We start from the raw sequence: 19,773 nt of genomic DNA, 5'->3' as shown, positions 1-19,773 counted from the left end.
TCTGATCTAAAGTGAATGCTCTTAGTCTCTTCTATATTATACATCATATCAGGTACAAACTCATCATCTGCCTTCCCTTAGCCTTACTTCCCGCTGCCAAGATCAGCCAAAAGCCATTCAACACCTATCTACTCATCCTTTAAGACCCATTTCAAATGTGTCTACTTGCCCTCCATTCCCTGCAAGAATTCTCACTGTGGCAACTACTTAAGTTTATTATAGTAATTTGTGTATGCTACCATACCACCATCAACACATACCCACTAGATCAAATCCAATACTCCTGCATTAATATAGTTTTCTGTATATCAATATATCTCCACACCACTATTTTATAAAAAACAGATTGGAAGAAGAGAGGAAAAACACAGAATACTCAAACAAAGGATAATTTGGCAAAAATGAATCCTTTATTCTCCTTTTTTTTTTAACCACCATACTTTGTTTCAAAAACATCTCAATTTGATTGGCAAACCCTCCTTTCTCCACCCGAAAGACTTACACAAGGAAAGATATTTACACAAGAAGTAAATCTTCCGGTTTCATTACTATCCTTTTATAACTATCAATTTTTAATTACTCTCAATATTTTTTGTTTTGCTCTGTTTTATTTTAATGGAAAGTAAGGAAATCTTCTTTAATGTCTCCAAAACACTATGGTCAAAACAAGTCAACTTAATTCCATACGTGTTCACAGAATGACTGGGGGCATTTTATCTCACAGTCAAATAAAATTTCCTTCAAAGATGCTATTCTCTTTTGAAGGGATATGACATCATAATCACATTTCTATACTCATTAGGTTAAACTTGTTCAAAAGCATCCATGGAACAAATTTTGGGAAGTCCACGTTTTAAAAAAACAGACAAAGAGATTATTCTTGGCTGCACAACTGCCTGCCTGCTTCTTCTAAAGCCTCTCTAAGGCGCAGAGCTGGTCTCTCATCACCTCTGGCAAAGGTGTTGCTCAAGAATGCAATTTGTACAAACGCAAGTGCCAGCCCCATAGCTTCGGCTGAGCATGGCCGTCAAGCCCCAGCACACCACTTTCCCTGCTGACAGGTGTAATCTTAACTCTTACAAACTACCACCACCATCAAAATATTCTCATAAGATTTTTACTGAATAAGCCCACTAACTCAGTTTTGGAACACTGGATAAAAGGGACACATTAGGAAGAAAGTTAATAAAACATATCACGGGCACTGCATGGCAATTTTGTCGTATACAGGAATTATCTGTTTAAAACTATGGTACTTTTAACTAGACATTTTTCTTAGCCGAAAATTAGACATATATTATGCTAAAGCTGAATCCATATATGTTTACAAATGTTTCCTACCAAGAGTTCACCTAAAATCACTCATTTAGTGTTTTACATGAATTTTTAAATTAAATGGCTAGATGGATACACTTTGCCTTGGCAATTTCACTTCTATGTAAATATCCAGAAATATGTCATGTGTTTACCAAAAGACATGTATGAGAATGTTTAGCACTACTATTCATAAAAGCCCGAAACTAGAAATAATCCAAATGCCCATTAAGAGCAGAATAAACTAGAATATTCATACAAAGGGAATACTACACAGCAGTAACAAACTGAGTACCATGGATAAATGTCACAAAAATGTTAAATGAAAGGATTCAGATACAAAGGAATACATACAGTTTGATTCCATTTCTATAAAGTTCAAATCCAGGTAAAGCTCTAGAAGTTGGGATGATTCCCCTTAAGGGAGAAGAGAGGTGATCAGAAGAAGCTAGGAGAGGTTTTCTGGGATTCTGGCGATATTCCCCCCACCCCTGCCTCTCTTTTTTGACCTGAGTGCTTGTCTACATGGGTGTGTTCAGGCTGTGAAAATTCAGTGAGCTTATTCATGATTTGTATTTACTTTTGTACATACTTGTCTGCATTGATGTTATACTTCAATAAGAAAATTAAACTGCTATCAAAAAAAAAAATCCTGTGTAGGTAGGAAATAAACGGGAACAAAGAGGAAAAAGAGGAAAGAAAATAGGCAAAATTGTTTAATAGAAAAAAAATTAAGGAGACCTAATCATCTGGGTAAGGAACAAAGAGGTCACAGTTCATGTCTGTCATGTGACAAGCCCGAAGGATCCAAGGGAAAGAGCTGTATCACAGCTGCCAGCACAGGGTTGAAAAGGAGGTCATTCCAACAGGATGCAGCAGAAGGCCCGAGGCAACGTTATAAATGAAACAAACCCCAAGGGACATTCAGTAACCCCACAGACATGCCTTTTATAATGCACAGCTTTACGAAGGTGATAGCATTCTCTTCCTCCAAAGAGTGACTGGCTCAGAGAGTCAATCTTTCTTAAATTTAGGTACAAATATACAGCGTTTTTATTCCTAAGCTTATGACTTGGGAAAATCCATAATTTGACTTGTCAGCTGGCCAGAATAATCAGCTACCTCTCAATTATTGTGGCAAGGAGGGTGGAATGTGCATGGGTAACTGAGAGCCACACAAACTCAAACCTGCCTTCACCATCAGTTTTCATTTTCTTCCTCTCCCAGTCCTTTCCCCAAAGTTGCCTAGGACTGATTTCTGACTACATGCACAGTCAATGCCAAAGAACACTAATGTAGTTAAGAGACCAGAATTTGTAAGAAGGAAAAAAAAGACTCTTGGGACAATGTACTATTTGTTTCTGAAACAGAGGGTTTTCCTAATTGACCTTCTATGTGAAGATATTCCTTAATCTGCATTCTTCACTTAGATTGAAAAAAAGCTAAAATAGAGGATGAAATTCAATGAAGATGAAAGAAATAATTCACTTACTAAGTGTACAACAAATGTTTTTGGAAGTGTAACCAAACCAAGATATAAACATTCTTTGACACTCCCAGGTCGATTAAGTTAGCCTTCATTAAATTGTTCAATTATATCACTAAACGAAGTTTCATATTTTTATAATGAAACTTCTGAGGAACTCTTTTTGCTCTAATAAGAAAAAACTGAACACTATCAGCTACTAATTTCACAGAAATAACACCATTTTAAGAATGACACTAAGTAATTCAAATAACCAGTTATGCACATTTCCCCCTCAACCTAATAGAACAGGTGCTGTGAAGTAACACCTTTAAAAGCATCTCTACTTCTTTTTTCACTGTTTCCTTAAATTATGCTACTGCTATACTGAGAAGCAGAAATAACATCCTTCTGAGCCCAGGGGCCTCATGAATCTGGCTGAGGGTCTCAGTGATTTCAAAGGGGCCTCTTGTTTCCAAGAGCCACCATGCAAAGTCACTTAGCTTCATGCTAGTCCATGTGTTGATTCAATTCAAAAGTTACCTGGGTTACAGGGCACCTACTGTGGACAAGAAACTGTTCTGGCAGCATAAGATACACAGGAGGACTGAACAGTGGTGAACACAGGTTGTCTCCTCCATAAGCAACCTCAGACAAACTACTTTAACCTCTCTGTGCCTCAGCTTCCTTACCTGCAAAACAGGGACAGTTACCATAATTATCTCATAGGGTGGGCTTGAGCATGAAATGACAATGCCTGGCATACAGTACATACTCTATAAATGTCACTCATCAGTTGGGAGGCATTGAAGGTTTATAAACAGGAAACAAAAAGCCAAAAAACAAAAACAAACCCAAAACAGGAAACAGTATAATCCTAGTTCCAGATCTTTCCTTCCATCCCCTAGTTACATCTAATTAGACTTTCCTGCCCATCCCCGTTTCTCTAAGTCCTAGCTAATTTAAAGAAATAATTTGTCCTGCCACACTTACCTTGTCCCTCCCAGTGAATTTTTTTTAATTTTAGTTGAGCTTTGAATACTTAAAGCTAAAAAGTAAACTAATGGGCATTTCAAACATATGGCAGGTGCATGAAGGGTGTATCCTGGGACAGCAAGGTTTACATAAGCCCTTCAAATCTAATAGTGTTCTGCTCTACAGAGCCAACCAGGCTTATCAATACTGTCTCCAGGAGCTGATGCCCACCTCTTCCATTCTAGTCCCTGAATCACTAGACCAAGAAAACACAAATGTATCCTTGGGTCTTAGCACTTAATTAGGAACAAAAATTGGGCATTTTTAATAGACAGAGGCAAAGATTCATTACATTTCTCAAACTTTCTACTTGATTTTATGCTTACCCCCTGTCACCATGGCAGGTCTTAAAGGATGACTCAAGTCAAACTTAGGGAAAAAATAATTAGACATGGGGCCTAGGGGATGGGGAAGAAGAACTGGCTCCAGAACAAAACCTGAACATCCTCTAAGTCTTAGAAGCAAGGGTAAATAAAAGTGCCCCGGATGCCTGGCCTAGTGTAACAGGTACACTGAAAATTTCTGTTCTGAAAACCTGAGCTTCTAAGCCTTAAGGGCAGCACAGAGTAGAAAATACTGAACTGAGAGACTGACTGCCCTCTGCTGGTCAACAAGCAGAACTTCTGAAGCAACAGAACTCCCACCTCTTACCACCTTCCTTTCATCCCTTTATTTCAGAATACTGACAACATTGCATGTTAACTTCTGCCCTAAAATTTTGTCACCTCTAAGTATCTGTGTTTCAACAGTCTTTTAGAGAAGCAATATGTCTAAGCAGACTGATGTGATACGCAGTCATGGGCTTTGAGTTCTAGTTGTGCAATTACAAGAGCTATAAATACTGGCTGTTCTATGCTAATGACCATCCCCCATCTTTATCTCCCAAAGAATGCTTTACTAAAAGACCTCATTGTTCAATTTCCTGATGAAGTAAGTATCCTAAATTTAACTTGTTTCAAATCATTACTTCTTTCCTTTCTCCTCTTTCTCATTTAAAAGAATAGTAACACCACTAACCTCCAGTGCCTAAGCCAGAACACCAGGGGTCATCCCTTTCTTCCTGTTCATTCCAGCTACACTTCCTATCTGTTCTGCTTCTTTACCAGTTTCCAAATCAGCTACTTCTTTTTATGTTTTCACTTTCATTATCTTCTGCCTAACATTACTTCATCAACCTTCTAAGAAATTTCCCTATTTCCAGGATTAATATTGCTCACACTGCAGTGAGAAAGATCTTTCTAAAATAGTAAGTAATCTGACAACACTGTTTTCCTGTTTAAAATGCTCCAGTGGCTAGCAGTCTCCTACAGGACCAAGTCCAAGCATCCTAGCATGACACATACAGTCATCCCTGAGCATACCAAAGCCTGTCCCCACATTCTCATCTTTCATTGCTTGCTCTGTCTCAAACTATTGATCATGCCATAGAATATTTTTTCCTCTTTGTTCCAGACAGGTAATTCTCTCCTCCTGGAAGTCCTTCCCCAAGCTCTCTGTCCTATTCTTGTATCACATTCCTAAATTCTTTAAGACTCAACTCAGGTAACATTTCCCCAATGCTGCAAACACAAACTGACCACAGGCCTAGATGAGGTATAACTTCTTTGTACGTTAGTGGTGCTCTGTGCTTTACTATCACATTTATCCGGTGCAAAGCAACTACCTCTTTAACTGTCTCACTCGCTGGAAAGGAAGGATTCTGTACCTGTAAATATTTTATATAGTGTTTGGCATTTAGCTGGTATCCAATCAACGTCTGCAGTACAGGTATGCATCAAGTGCCACCCAATAATACCAGTTATAATGAATGACCAAACAGTGAAAATAAGCCATATTATGGGTTTTGGACCTTTAAAATCAAGATCCTGCTTTAAGCCAAATAAATCTGGGAGAAAAGCTGTAAAGGTAAAGTCCTTTGATGACTTGTTCCTCAGCACTACTCATCCCCACCAAGCTGCCACCAGATGGGATTTGCTCAAAAGGCTATTTTCTGCTACTTTCTCTGAACAGCCCACTAAGTAATATAACACACAAGAAAAGCAAATAACCAAATACACAGTCAACTCTGAAAAGCAGTAACTTCCTGCAAGTTGAAAAGCCCATGTTAGGACTATCCTCTTTATACTCTGGTTATTTTCTTCAACTTTTAAGTAAGATACTTACAAAGTCCTCTAAAAATTCAAGTAAACTATGTCCAGAAATAAGTTTTATTTATCTATTATTTTAAGAAAACTTCTTTAAAGGAGTACCAGTTAAAGATTTTTCTTTCAGAACCAGCTCTGATTTTATCCTTGGAGGATGTGAATGCTTTAAAAAAAAAAAAAAAAAGCTACAATATCAGTAAGGATTGCTGTGCCTTATAACTAAAGGTAGATTTTTACCAGTATATTTAAATATATTAATAGTAGCATTGTTTAATTAAAACTCTGATAATTCTAGAGTTGGTGAATTGCATACTGATGGAAAAAAATACTAAAAAGATACATGAATTTACAGGAAAAATGAAAGAGCACTAGAAATGATAAATACTTTAAAAACTATTTTTATTTCCATAAATTCTTTAAAAAATATATGACCAAGTAATAACAATGTACTATGGAGGTTAAAACATATGCAGAAGTAAAACAGGCGACAACAGCACAAAGGATGGGAGGGATCTGCCTAATGGAATTATATAGTTAAAAGATTTTTACATAGGTGAAGTGGCATTAATTTAAGATTAACTGTAGTCAGTTAAGGATACATATTGTACCTTTAAACAGACACAGTAACCACTGAAAAAATAAAACAGGTATAGTTAAGAAGCCAACAAAGGATATAGAATGACATACTAAAATACTACTTGATTGACTCAAAAGATGACAAGAAAGGAAAAAAGACAGGACAAAGAAAACAAATAGCAAGATGGCAGACTCAAATCCAATCACAGTAATATCTACATTAAATGTAAATGGACTACATAGTCCAAATAAATTTTTAGACTGGATATAAATCTGAAACTCAATTACATGCTACTCAAAAGAGATCAGCTTTAAATGAAGGCACAGATGGGCTGAAAGTAAATGGATGGAGAAAAAATAAACCACTTGAATATCAAGCACAAGAAGGCTGGTGTGGCTATGATATCAAATACAGTAAGGTTTAAGACAAGGAATACTACTAGAAATGAGAATCATTTCACAATAACCAAAGGGGACAATTCATCAAAAAGACATAATGTGTTTGTAACCAGTAACAGACCATCAAATAAAAGAAGCAGTAATTTACAGGTAGGCAGAGACAAATGCACAACCACAGTTAAAAAAAAAAAAAAGAACACAACTTATGAAATATTATTTGACCATAAATAGGAATGTAGTACTGATATATGCCAGCACATGGATGGATCTTGAAAACACTGTGCTAAGTCAAAGAAGTCAGAAGTCAAATATTGTATAATTCCCTTCATATGAATGCCCAGAATAAGCAAATCGAGAGACAGATGGTTGCACAGCCATGTGAATATACAGTTGTCCCTAGGTATCTGCAGAGGATTGGTTCCAGGATCCCCTGTGAATATCAAAATCTGTGGTGCCCAAGTCCCTTATATAAAATGACACATCATTTACATATAATGTACATATATCCTCCAACGTACTTTAAATCATCCCTAGATTATCTGTAATACCTACTACAATGTAAATGCTATGTTGATAGTTGCCACCACTAGGCAAATTCAAGTTTTACTTTTTGGAACTTTCTGGAATTTTTTTTTTCAGATATTTTCAATCTGTGGTTTGTTGAATCCACAGATGTGGAACATGCAAGTATGGAGGGCCAACTGCACTCAAATCTACTGAACTGTACACTTTAAACATGGTGAATTATATGGTATGTGAATTACACTTCAACAAAAAACCGAAAGATTGGCACAGTCTAATAAGTCAAACAAACAAATTCAAATATACGTTTCAAAAGCAACTTACATTTATTCTTTTCAAGACTCATGTATTCTTAAGAAAAATGCATAAATAGTTCAACAACATACTCTAAATAGGTACTGTTGCAATATTTAAGGCAGATACACTGAATTTTTCCATGTAAACCTGGGTTTTCACTGGCAACATTAACTAGAAAATCTGAACATTTTATTTGGGAATATTGCAGAGAAATTAACTGTCATTTGAACCATGAAATGTATGCTTAGCAACGGAGTTACCAACCACTTCTGCCATAAACATTAGTTTGTTGTTAATTAATACTCAGCTGTCACTTTGGAAAACCTTGTAAGACCAGACTGATATTTATTATAGGCAATCCTATATAACATACACACCCTTTCCATAGTCACTATTACATGTACCAAACAGATGCATAAGCCACTGAAACAAACAGGTACCAGCATAATATTAGGGAACAAGTATAACAATATAACTGGCCACGTGAGACAACTACAATTGAAAAACCTAAGGAGAATAATACCAGCCTCAATTACAGACGGAGTATGCATACAGACACTCTGTTTCAAACACTGCTTCCTGGGAGCCTGATAGCTTACAGGAGTCATTTTAAAGCCGGACAACTTAGGAGGTAAAAAACCTCTCTTACCATTTCCTCATCATTATGCCAACTATAATTAAAGTGCTCTGAAGGAAAAAATACCATATAAAGCTTCAAATATTACATTTAAGACACTATTTGCCCTGGGAGGAATAGTGACCAAAATACTTACTGGAGCAGAGGAATGTAACACTAAAAATACTTGAGGAAAAGACATAGGAATCTTAAAGGCTCACAGACAGTTCTGCAGAGATAACTTGATTTTTTATACACACTATGTTAATTTCCAGTTAATCACAAGTATCCACGGCCTACTGCTAAAAAGACCGCCACGCTAACAAAGTCCATCATCAGCGTCCTGTATCACAGGCTCCAAGGATTCCCCGATTCATGCTTAGTTACAAGGCAAAATAAAATAGGCCAGATCAGTGTGAATCCAGCACTACTGTAATAAAACTGTAACTTCTGGACCATAAATTCCAAGCAAGCCAATACCTAATTCTTTCTTCTCATCACTGTATCTAGCACAAGTGGGTGACCGAATGAATGAATAAGCTAACACAAATGCCATCCCAACAAATACATTATGACTTCTAAATAGAAAATAGAGTATTCACAATTCAAAAGACTGAGAAGAAACAAACGGCGTAAAGTTTGTAAAATAACAATATCTGGTACTGATGAGATGCAAATAAACACGTTCATGTACTGCTGGTAGGGACGTACACTAGTTCAAGTTTGGGGAACAACTGGCAGTAAATATTTTAAAAGAACTTTAATAATGAGTATCTCGTCTGACCTTGCAATTCTATTTCTGGGGGGTGGGGGAACATGGTCAAAGATTTAATTACAAATAGGTTCACACAATATTACTTTGGAAGCTAAAACATGTCCAGTAGGGGAGATGGATAAATCACAGTATGCCAATGAAATGTGTAAAACAGTTAAATGGCATGGATGAGACGCATATGTTATTCATTAAGTAAAAAGAAAGTTATAAAAAATTACACTATAAATTTTATAAAAATGTGATTGGGTATGAATTATTTTACATTTATTTCTCTAAGTTTTCTACAATAAACATTCATCTGGATGAAAATAAAAATTTTAAATATGAAAATTCACATTACAGAGACAAGGGAGGAACACTTAAGAAAATCACCAGCCTGAGGAATGAAAAGGTTTAAGTGACAGGAAAAGGAAAAGGACTCGGGAAGAGTTGACCGCGAAGGACTCACAGGAAATAAAAGAGAAAGGAGGAAGAACAGACCCCAGACACAAAATGAAAGAGAAAGGGGTAGCTTTGGAGCTCTGATTAGGACAACAGAGCAGAGCAAAGCTTGTGGAAAGAGGGACAGTCCTCATTTCAGATCAAGTGATGTGTATGTTGCCTCTGAAATTCAAATATTCCCCCTTTCTTTGTGATGGGAGAAGCCAGATATAGCAAGCTGTCTCTTACCTTGGAAAGGGTATCTCAGTATGCTGCAAACCACTGGACTCCTAGGAAGTTCACCAAGATGACAGGCCCCCTAGTTTTTGTGAGACTTATTTGCAACCCTCTGGCACGCATGTACAACGTCTACAGGAGTTGTGACTTCCGGCTCACCAGCTCTGACAACATGATATCGATGTAATGGATTAGCATAATGTCCTGTGGGAGGGAGAGGCCATCCAGATTCTTGCACACTGGCTCATGACATAAGGCTTGATTTAGCCCCAAGACAGGTTGGTGAAGTATACTGCTGAATCTGCCAGTTAGAAACAAACTAATTCTGATGGTCTTATATTAATAAGCATAGAGGAAAAAAGCAAATCAACATCTGCATATCAAATGCCAGGAATTGCACTGACTTGCTACGGCCGTAAAACCACATCTGGAACAGTAACTGCAATTGAAACCACCACCTGATTAAGTTCATGATAATCCACCATCATTCTCTAAGACCCATCCGTCTTCTTCAGTGCCAGACGAGTGAGTCGAATGGGGATGTGAGGGGAATCACCACTTCTGCATCTTTCAAATCCTTAATGGTAGCTCTGTAGTCCCTCCAGGCAATAGTTTACTATTTCTGTAGGGAGGTGACATTCTAGTGGCTTCCACTGGACTTTCTCTCACTTCCACAGGTCAGTGAACCAATGTGAATTTCCCCTTCCCCAGTGCCCAGTCACTCTAACAAACGGCTATAGGTCTTTGGGGGAAAGGAAAGACGGAGATTCACAGCATAAAATTTTGGCTATGTTGTAGAGTCTTTCCTCAGGAGGAACTGACTTTCCCTTCATTCAAAGGCATTGGGTCTGCAAACTGGCCTAGGTGTGGGGACTAGTTGAGTCGCTCTAAACTCTTTACTGAGACCATCCAGTCACACTTCTGTTCCCCAGGCCTCTAGTTGCTCTGTTTACACATCAGCGAAGACTTAACAGACTTAACAGGTTGCCGACCCATTTCAGTCGTAGGGACACCATGATCAGCCAGCCAGTGCCAAAGACCCCTGCAGCGGAGGCTGTTGTGACTACTTCCTGGGCTATGTAACCACACCAACTCTGCCTTTAGCAGTCAAGCACCAGTACCTGCCTCTGCCTCCTGGGCACTCTTTCACTCCTACAAATTCAGGGATCCTAGTTTGATGGCAAGAGTTAACCCATCATTACTGGTTTAAAGAGAATAGCCAACAGAGCTCCCCAGCGATGCTGAGGCCCCTCCAATGAATGTGCCTCTCAGAACTTTGAGGAAAGGAGTCTCCTCTGGGCCCACCCAGGGGACACATGTGATCAAGTTTTTTTAAAATGAAAAATCCACTTTAGCATTCGAATCTCCCTAAGCCTTTGGGTAACTTCCTCAAAGTTCTAGCATCTACCTCAACTTGAGTTTAGGCCACCTTTTAGAATAATGAAATGTTCAATCAACTGACAAACCACTCCTAGTCCTCTGACCTAATCCCTTCACTCTGGAATCTCTCTGTTCAGTGTGCCCACATCAAAAAAATCACCTGATCAACTTTATATTCTGGCTACTCTGATCCCACACCATTCCCCAGGTAACTGCAGGCAAAAGCACGCAATTCTTTAAGTGTGTATCATACTCTCTCATGGGTGATCTTAGTACCTCATTCTCCGGGGGGTGTTGTAGGTACTGAAGCAATGACAGGTGGTGAAGATAGTTCCTGAGGAAGATACGTGGTCTCCTGCAAGGCAACGGCCTTAAGGGCAGCCATCACAGCTCCCTCAGGAGACTAAGCTCCCTGAGAAGGGGTGGAAGGACTGGCAAAGGCAGTGAGGCAGAACTGAGGAGTTCAAGGTTCTCCGCCTCACTGGAATCTGCCCATATTCCCCATCCCAACGTTCAGTTTTCCATTCCTTTCCAATGTTGTTAACTTGAACACAAGAGACTGTACAAGACCAGAAGTTGAACATGCACGGTAATTCAGCCACCTGCAAAATCAGATTTAGGGTCTGGTTTTTAGAAATCTCTACCTCTGGCTACAAGAGATAAAGGCACCTTCCAGGGCAATCACTGAGGCTTTCACTCCCTTATGGAGATGCTGAGCTCAGAATCTCTAAAGCCTTTTCCTTCCCTAAGTTCCCCAGGGTACTGTGAAGGACCACCTTATCCCATGATCCCTATTTTCACTAAATGTTCTGTGGTAGTAAATACTCAGTATTCTTTCTATGGGCACTGGATTTGGAGATTTGGAACCTTGAGGACATTATGCTAAGTGAAATAAACCAGTCACAAAAAAGATAAATAAATACTATATGATTCCACATACATGAGGTATCTAAGTAGCCAGATTCATGGAATCAGAGTAGAATGGTGGTTACCAGGTGCTGGGAAAGGGGGAGAAGGGGAGTTGTTTAACGGACACGGAATCTCAGTTTTGCAAGATGAAAAAGTTCAGGGGATACGTTGTACAACAATGTGAGTATGCTTAACACCATTTAACTGTACACTTAAGGATGATTAAGATGGTTAAAAAAAGATTTGGTACTAACACATCAATAGTCATAAACAGACGTACGTCAGTAGACTAGTCCCGCTGCACTTACATAGTACCTACTAGCCTCCTGTGACTATTAACACTTACAGTAGTTTTTTTAAAGCTCAAACTTCATTTCCTCAATCACACTGGCCACAGTTCAACTGCTCAGCAGCCATATGTAGCTGTTCAGGACAGCACAGACACAGAACGTTTTTATCACAAGAAGTTCCATTAGGTAGCACTCGCTCAGAGTATACAGAAACAGGCTCAAGTACAAACAAGAATTTGTATTCAATACAAATTTGTGTGTAATAAAAGTGGCATTTCAAATCGGTGGGGAAAGAATTGTTGAGTAAATAGTGATGGGACAATCTGCTAGCCTGGAAGAGAATGAGAGAAGACTGAGGGAATACAGTTAAATCTGTATCTCAGCTCTTAACCAAAATAACCTGTGAATGAATCAAAGATTTATACTTAACAAGTAAAATAGTATAGCACTAAAACATAAGTCTAATTATTAAGAAAGGGTTTTCCAAACAGAACAGCAGCCCAGAAGACAAAAGCAAAAGACTGATTTTTGTTTTTGAAAATAAAAACTTGTAGATGAATAAAGCCCAAACTGAAAGAAAAGGGAAGGAGGTTGTACAGTGTTCCATATTCTTAATCTATTAAAAAATATAACTCAGTGGGGAAAAGGTAAATTGAAAAGTGCCAATATACACATGAAAAAATTGCTCAGTTTTTCTCATCATTTAAACACTCTATTAAAAATTGCCATTTTCAACCATCAGATGGAAAAGATAATCCCTAGTGTTAGTTAATCAGAGTGCAGAAAAATAGGCATGAATGGAGGTAAAAACTGATTCAACTTATTCAATTGGTTAATTTTAAAATAGTTACCAAAAGTCAAAAGCAACAAATAATATTTATGGGTAAAACGATATTGAGTCTAGGATTGATTTTAAAATAACCTGATGGGTGAAAACTTACCTGAGAAGGTTGGTTCAGATATAAATGAAACAAAACTGGGTATATATAGATAGGAGTTGTAACAGGGTGGTAGGTATGTGGGGGGTTCATTTTACAATTCTATCTTTGAGTGTGTTTGAATTTTTCCAAAAAGTTTTTCCTATTATGCATACTCTTTAATCCAGGAATTCCATTTCTAGGAATTTAGCCAATAGTTACATGGGACAAGCATACAACAATATAAATACAAGGATACTCTTTGAGTCAATAAAAGCAAAAACCCAGAAACAAACTAAATGTCCATTAGAGGAATGGATGAATAAATTACATTTATCTCAACACAGTAATGTCATATACCTTTAAAAATTATGGAGGTAAATTATACGAGAGAGATTATGGAAAAGTATCAAGGGCTGAACAAAGGTACAGCTGCACTGCTTTTAGTAAAAACAAAATCACAGGTGGATTTATGAAGGCACATGAGATATATGTCCATGTTCATAACAGATTTCTAGAAGGACATGTGAAATCTTAACAGTGGCTACATCTGGCTGGGCAGGGGATGGGGGAGTGGAAATCTGTGAGGAGAAACATTTATTTTTTTCAAACAGTTTTATACCGTTACTCCTTTTTGCATGTGAACATGCCGCATTCATTACATTTTTATTAATAAAAACAATTAGTTTTTTTTAATCCTTCCTCTATTAAGATGATTGTTGATCATTTAGGAACTGTCAATGTTTAGGGTCAACGCTGGGAGGAGTCTGTCACAAAACACATTTAATTTCGCAGAACAGAACAGATAAACTGTGGCTCCTTTATTGCTGACCCTAACTCACGGCTCTCATAGATTTACTCTATCTCAGCCCTGATGATTAATCTGAAAATCTAACACTGTATCAAATAATTGCTCTGAAGATGCAAGTAAGATCCTTCCTTGGCATTAATCAAACAATTAATGATATTTATTGAACATATATGTGCCTAATCCTGTGGGGGATACAAAGAAACAGGATGATAGCTTTGTTCAGAAGTTCATACTCTCGAAGAAAAAATATGTATGAAAGAAACAGAGAACAATAAATGCCATGCAGACACATTATGTGCTGAGAAAAGAAGTCAGTGTGGGTATGAATAGTCAAGAAATGAGAGGGCAGATTTAACTTTAACAGATGAGCTGAATTTAGATACACAATGAAGAGAAAATTACATAAAACTGCCAGAATGAATGCACAGAAAAAACTGAGACAGACTCAGTATGACTAGAGATGGGGGATAGGAAGAAGTATAAAATAAGTAGTAAGTAGCAGTAGTTCAAGGCAATATATATATTTAAAAAAAACAGGCAAAATTAAGATTTTTTTTTAGGATAAAATAGGCAAAGGAATTTTAACAAGCATTTTGACAGTAACAGTAGGGTGCAAGGTAGAATAAACTATCTGCATTCTTTGCTTCCTTTCGTCTTGCTTTTTTTGATATGAAAAACAAAATAACAAACAAATATTATTTCAATACCTCACTTCCAGACCCAGATTCTAGTGGTCTCTTCTTTCTTGGTCCAATAGCTGCAAGAGCTGTGAGATTAGCATCTCTATGCTGTATCTGTGCGAGTTCCAACTGTTGTAACTAGAAGATGGAATAAAAAAAAAAATCACTGTTTACAGACAGTCATGCTGAGACGGGGAAAGAAAGTGATCACTAAACCCATTTTTCAGTTCTTCACCAAATATGTTACAGTGTAAAATAAATACCAGGTTTCACTAACAGCCAAGGGGCACATCAATTCCTGATTCCTTTACTCTAACAAACTCTTCAGTCCTGAGTCTCTAAATAATAGAAGGGCAGAATTTAAGTAAGGAAGAAGTATAGAAGAAAAAGAAGAAAGGAAAGACATCTAGAGCTGAATTTCTCTTGGGTTAAGCATAGGTAAGAAATGCCTGAAGAATAACTCAAACAGTAAACTGGAGGGGAAGTAGCCAAACTGTAGTCAAACTTTTCAGATTAAAAGAAAAATTACGGCTGACACTTAAACAATGAATGTGGGGATTAGAGGCTCTGACCCTCTATGCAGTTGAAGAAAATCCATATAAAACTTATAGTTGGCCCTCCGTATCCAGGTTGCTCCACATCCACGGGTCCGCACTGGCTGATTCAACCAACCACAGACGTAGTACCGCAGTACTTAGTGAAGAAAACATGCATATCTAAGCGGACCCATGCAATTCAAACCCGTGCTGCTCAAGGGTCAACCATACTTAAAAAGAAGCAGTTTCTGTATTTTATAGGAAACAGTTCTATGCTGTACGATTTACAAAGTACCTCCTTAAAATTAATGCATTTAACTCTTCCAGCCACATTGAAAGGTATTTATTAATTCCTATAATAACATGAATATTATACATAATTCATCCTTCTTTTTTTTAACTAAGTGAGACAGGCTCTAAGAGGCTGAGAAAATTTCATAAAGGTTACACAAACAGTAAGTGGTAGAAACAGAACTCAGAACTTACAAACCTTTTCAATATATCACACTTCCTTCTAGATTTACTCTGTATTTATCTTTATACCAAAAATTGAAAGTGAGGTAGTATTCTTTTGCCGTACAGCTTTTATTATGCTTAACCCAGAATGACCAAATCTACAAAGTATAATTTTTTTGTTATGTGGACACTAAACTACACAGGGGTACCCATGAAAGATACCTATTAAGGTAGATAAATTTAAGATATTAAACTAGGATATAAATCATTAAACACAGCATCATTTCAATAAGGCAAGTTAAGTGTCAAATGGTATTCTTAAAAAAAAAAAAACCAAGGTGAAGAAGTCAAAATAAAATATCACTACACAGGTCCTTAAGCTTTTCCAGAAGAGGAAGAATATTCAGTTCCCATCAAAACCTTATTACCATGGAGAAAAAGGAAGAATCAGGCACTGGTTTGCAAAGTAAATATTCAAACAAGATCAGATTCCAAGAGAGTCAACTGTAAGTAACCTATTGGGGAACCGTAAATATATTATGAGAATAATCTTTTAAAAGAACACTAACCAAATTTTTAACACTTAAAAAAAAAGAGCAGATTAAAGTAGGGAATAGTTTGTGGTGAAATAGGCAGTCTCAGGGAGATATAAAGCAAAGATCACTTCAAATTATTTATAATATTAGGGTAAAGACAAAGAATAAGCCACGGGTAACTGCGTCAAGCAAAGCAGCAAACACTTAACTAAAGAAAATGAACCAGGAGCCACTTTCCATTTGCTGCACAAATTACAGGGCAGAAATCCTTCTTCTAAATTGCATATTTACTCATATATAAATTGCTAGAAAACTGTTTTCAGGAGTTATAACTTATCTTTTGTTGATGCTGGCCTTTTAAATAAAACATATACTTTCAGAGTCTGATGCTGTTGCAATATAGAACTTCTAGGTGACAAAATGCAATTTTAGTTAATCTACCCTGCAGCACAAATCAAACAACAAGCTCTATTTTAAAGTCTTTCCCTGTAGAGAAATGGCATCTGCAAGAAAGTCACACCAAATAAACAGTTTTCAAATTGACCTTTGTCAAACTGACCCAATCTATGCAGTAACACAATGTCTTCCAATCCGCAAATTATACTTTGGTTTTCTGAAATCTCACACACAATGTTTTAGAAAATTCTGCAAAACTCTAACAACACTGGAAAGGGACCATGGTTTGGTTGGCTCTGTATTCACAACAAACTTTTTTAGAGACAATGTATCTTGGTCAGCACAATACAGAAAAACTAGGCACTTTTAACCAGAACAGGAGGATGTTAACGCAAATTTGGCATACACAGTGGGTGAAGATGACATCTAAACTCAGTTCTGTAAAAACAGCCATTGAATAAAAGGTTTGCTGGTGGAAAACAGGATTGCAAATGGCATGATTATCTACATAGAAAGCCTCAAGTTAGTTACAAAGAAACAAAAACAAAAACCCTCCTAGGACCAATGAATGAGTCTAGCAAGGCTGCAAGATGCAACATCAATACACAGAATAATCAATCATACTTCTAAATACCATGAAAGTACAATCAGAAACTTAAATTAAAAAAATTGTCACTTATAATAGTTATCTCCGAAATGAAATATTTAGGTATAAATCTAACATGTACAGGTATTTATATGTTACAAACCACAAAACGCAGATGAAAGAAAGAAAACAGACAAGTGGAGAGACATACTGCATTCACAGACTGTAAGACTGAATACAGTAAAGATTTCAATTCTTTCCAAATTGACCTACATATTTGACACAATTCCAGTAAGTTTTTTTGTAGATATGGATAAATTGATTGTAAAATTTATATGGAAAGGCAAAGAAACTAGAGAAGTTAAATCACAGTGGGGAAAAGGGGAACAAAATGGAAAAACTACACCATATAATTTTAAAAATTACTTATATAAGGCTATAGTAATCAAAATAATGCAGTACTGAAAAAGGGATGGACACATAGATTAATGAGACAGGACAGAAAATCAAGAAATAGACCCACATAAATATGCCCAACTGATTTTTCAACAAGGTGTTAAACTCAATTCAATTGAGAAAGCAGTTGTTTTAACAAATGCAGCAACTGAACATTCACATGCAAAAAAATGAATCTTGAACCTTACCTCTTATACCAAAATTAAATCAAAATGTAAACTATAAACTTCTAGCAAAAAACACAAGAAAAAAATCTTCATGACTCTGGGCCCAGCAAAGAATTCTTAGATATGACAGTCAAAGTAGGTCTATTTCTTTTTAATTGACAAATTTGACTTCATAAAAATTAAAAACTTTTGCTCTATAAAAGATACACAGTTAAGAGAATAAAAGGACATGCTATTTAATTTTTCTCTTCAATCTACATGCTTTTTATTTTTCTTGCCTTATTGTACTGGCAATATAAAGTTGAATAACAGTGAAAGTTTATGTCATTCCCTAAATTGGGGGAGATTTCAGTTATTATTTTTTCAAAAATATTTTTAGCATATCTCACTTTCTCTTCTGAGACTTCAGTAATATGAATGCCAGATCTTTGGTCACTGTCCCACAGGTCTCTTAGGCCTTTTTTGTTTTTATTTCTTTTCGATCTAACTTTCCTCTCTATTGTTCAGATAAATTCTATCTATCCATCTTCAAGTTCACTGACTCTTTCCTTTGTCATCTCTCTTCTGCTATCCAATCCATCCAGCAAATGTTTTATCCTGGTTATTGTCATTTTCACTTCTAAAATTTCCACTTCAGAAATTGTTATATCTTCTACTTCTTTGCTGGGACTTTCTAATTTTCCAACCATTTCAAGAGTGTGTGCAATTGCTTTTTGGAGCATTTTTATAGTAGCTACTTGAAAGTGTTTGTCAGATAATTTTAATATTTGCGTCATCTTAGGATTGGCATCTGCTGACTACCTCTCCCCATGTAAGTTGAGATGTTCCTGGTTCTTCATGCTAAGTAATTTGGATAGTGTCCTGATTATTTTGAATATTATAAGATTCTGGGTCTTCTTTAAATCCCTTGAAGAATGTTGATGTTTCTGTTTTAGCATGCAAAACAGGTCTGTGACATTTTGATAACAAGTTCCAACATGACTTTCTGTGGGCTGTGGCTCTAAAATCAGTTCAGTTTTCCAAGCCTTTGTAGTGCTATTTGGATCTGTTCCAAATGTGCATCACTCAGTGATCAGTCTGGGACCTGGCAGTGGTCTGTTAGTGCAATTGCTAAAATCTTTGGTATGCTGATCAGAATCAGATTCACATACGACAAACGTGTAGCTCAAGAGTGGGCGTAAGAATTTAAAATAATAATATAAGGTTGCTTTCCTAAGCTCCTCCTCTTCTACAAATCTCTCAGTAACTTTCGGTTCCCTGGGCTCTAGTTACCCCTCTTTGCCACTTACTCTGTGACTGTATCCATGTCTAGGTCAAGCAGCAAGAAAAAATGGGGGTGGAGGGTGGGGTGAAGGAGACGCAGCAACCTCACTGCTGATTCAGAAGTCAGTCTGCATTCTCATCTTCTTCCCCACTTTGCCTACTATTTATTTTTCAAAGCCTTCAAATAGCTACTCCATGCATTCCTGTCCAGGTTTTAAGGCTGTACTTGGTGGGAGAAACAGTATGGGATGTTTTTACTCCATCATAACTGAATACTTTAAAAGCTAGTTTAACCAGAATTCTAACAACAAGTGTCTGTTACATTACATTCCTACTAGCCTTTGCTTCATAAAACTTAAGCCTACTTACTCACCTACACCAGCAACACTCAACTTGGTCCAAAAAGACCTAACAAGTTTGGCAGCTTCTCTTTTAAGGGTACCCTCATTCCTTCCTTTATGGCTAACTGAAACAGACAGAAGCCTTCATCTTCCTTATCACAGTCTCTCTGATATCAAGTAGAGGTCCCCTAAAATTCAAGTCAGTGCCCTAGAGAGCAATACAGCAACTGTAGTAAAAATTACTTTATC

General features: G+C 37.0%; 1 protein-coding gene across 1 annotated transcript in view; it reads right to left on the bottom strand.

Annotated features, from left to right (window-relative positions):
• Positions 1 to 19,773, bottom strand: part of TAF4B (TATA-box binding protein associated factor 4b) — an 84,015-nt gene that overhangs the window by 2,513 nt on the left and 61,729 nt on the right. Inside the window, exon 14 of the mRNA XM_006187169.3 lies at positions 14,815 to 14,925. Within this exon, the coding sequence (XP_006187231.2) occupies positions 14,815 to 14,925 (111 nt within the window). The remainder of the gene's footprint in view (positions 1 to 14,814; positions 14,926 to 19,773) is intronic.

The sequence above is a fragment of the Camelus ferus genome, chromosome 24 (assembly GCF_009834535.1).
Source record: "Camelus ferus isolate YT-003-E chromosome 24, BCGSAC_Cfer_1.0, whole genome shotgun sequence".
In the NCBI taxonomy this organism is placed as follows: Eukaryota; Metazoa; Chordata; class Mammalia; order Artiodactyla; family Camelidae; genus Camelus; species Camelus ferus.
Note: the sequence above shows the minus strand (reverse complement) of the source record. Positions and strands in the feature narration are given on the sequence as shown.